This window comes from Euprymna scolopes, chromosome 6, assembly GCF_053919585.1.
Source record: "Euprymna scolopes isolate OS-2025 chromosome 6, ASM5391958v1, whole genome shotgun sequence".
NCBI classification, from domain to species: domain Eukaryota; kingdom Metazoa; phylum Mollusca; class Cephalopoda; order Sepiida; family Sepiolidae; genus Euprymna; species Euprymna scolopes.
Genome location: NC_136487.1, coordinates 29,762,983 through 29,765,482, shown reverse-complemented (window position 1 = coordinate 29,765,482; position 2,500 = coordinate 29,762,983). Strand labels below are relative to the sequence as shown.

The following is a 2,500-nucleotide window of genomic DNA, read 5'->3' as shown; positions in this document are numbered from 1 at the left end:
ATATTGTATATATAGTATATTATATATATTATATATATAATATATATAGTATATACATTGTATATATATTATATATAAATTATATATTGTATATATATTATATATATTTTATATATATATTGTATATATATTATATATATATTATATATATAATATTATATATATTATATATATAATATATATATTATATTATATATATTATATTATATATATTATATTATATATGTTATATATATATTATATTATATATATTATATTATATATATTATATTATATATATTATATATATATTATATTATATATATTATATTATATATATTATATATATATTATATATAATATATATTATATACATTGTATATATGATATATATATTATATACATTGTATATATAATATATATATTATATACATTGTATATATATTATATAAATAATATACATATATATTATATATTATATACTTTGTATATATATATTATATATATATTATATATATAAATATTATATATATATTATATATATTATATACATTGTATATACATATATTATATACATTGTATATATATATTATATATATATTATATATATATAAATATTATATATATATATTATACATATATTATATATTGTATATTATATATATATATTATATATTTTATATTATATATATTATATATTGCATATTATATATATTATATATTGCATATTATATATATATTATATATTGTATATTATATATATTATATATTGTATATTATATATATTATATATTGTATATTATATATATATATTATATATTGTATATTATATATATATAATATGTTGTATATTATATATATATATTATATATATATTAAATATAGTATATTATATATATATCATATATTGTATATTATATATATATTGTATATTATATATATATTGTATATTCTATATATATATATATATATTGTATATTATATATATATATTGTATATTCTATATATATATACTGTATATTATATATATATATTGTATATTATATATATATATCGTATATTATATATATATATTGTATATTATATATATATATTGTATATTATATATATTGTATATTATATATATATATTGTATATTATATATATTGTATATTATATATATATTGTATATTATATATATATATATATTGTATATTATATATATTGTATATTATATATATATTGTATATTATAGATATATATTGTATATTATATATATATATTGTATATTATAAATATATATATATTGTATATTATATATATATTGTATATTATATATATATTGTATATTATATATATTGTATATTATATATATATTGTATATTATATATATATATTGTATATTATATATATATTGTATATTATATATATATTGTATATTATATATATATATTGTATATTATATATATATTGTATATTATATATATATTGTATATTATATATATATTGTATATTATATATATATATTGTATATTATATATATATATTGTATATTATATATTTATTGTATGTTATATATATTGTATATTATATATATATATTGTAGATTATATATATATATTGTATATTATATATATATATATATTGTAGATTATATATATATATTGTAGATTATATATATATTGTATAATATATATATATTGTATAATATATATATATTGTATATTATATATATATATATATTGTATATTATATATATATTGTATATTATATCTATATATTGTATATTATATCTATATATTGTATATTATATATATATTGTATATTATATATATGTAATTATATTTACATTGTATATTATATATATATATTATATTTACATTGTATATTATATATATATATTGTATATTATATATATATATATATATTGTATATTATATATATATATTGTATATTATATATATATTTTATATTATATATATATATATTGTATATTATATATATATTGTATATTATATATATATATATTGTATATTATATATATATTGTATATTATATATATATTGTATATTATATATATATTGTATATTATATATATATTGTATATTATATATATATATATATATATATATATATATATATATAGTGTTATAATGGAATAATTCCAGAGGAAATCCGGGTATGAGAGCTCAATGTGGTAAACAGAGCAATAAGATAAAAAATATAAATATAATATAATATAATATAAAATATAAAACATATAAAAGATATAACACAGAAATTACATAATTTATTTTATATAATTTTTTATATTATATTATATTATATTATATTATATTATATATATATATATATATATATATATATATATATATATATATATATATATATTATTTCACGACCCGGTAAATGGATGACCGAATTGATTGTCAATCAGATCTGATTGACATAATATATATATATATATATATATATATATATATATATATATATTATGTCAATCCCTCTGTTCTGGTATACCCGTAGCCATTACTCTGGATCC

General features: G+C 7.6%; 1 protein-coding gene across 1 annotated transcript in view; it reads right to left on the bottom strand.

Moving 5' to 3' along the window:
• Positions 1-2,455: 2,455 nt before the first annotated feature.
• LOC145278127 (uncharacterized) overlaps positions 2,456-2,500 on the bottom strand; it is a 1,311-nt gene continuing 1,266 nt past the window's right edge. The window contains exon 1 of the mRNA XM_080130406.1: positions 2,456-2,500. This exon is cut by the window's right edge and continues 1,266 nt beyond it. Coding sequence (XP_079986532.1) covers positions 2,456-2,500 — 45 coding nt within the window.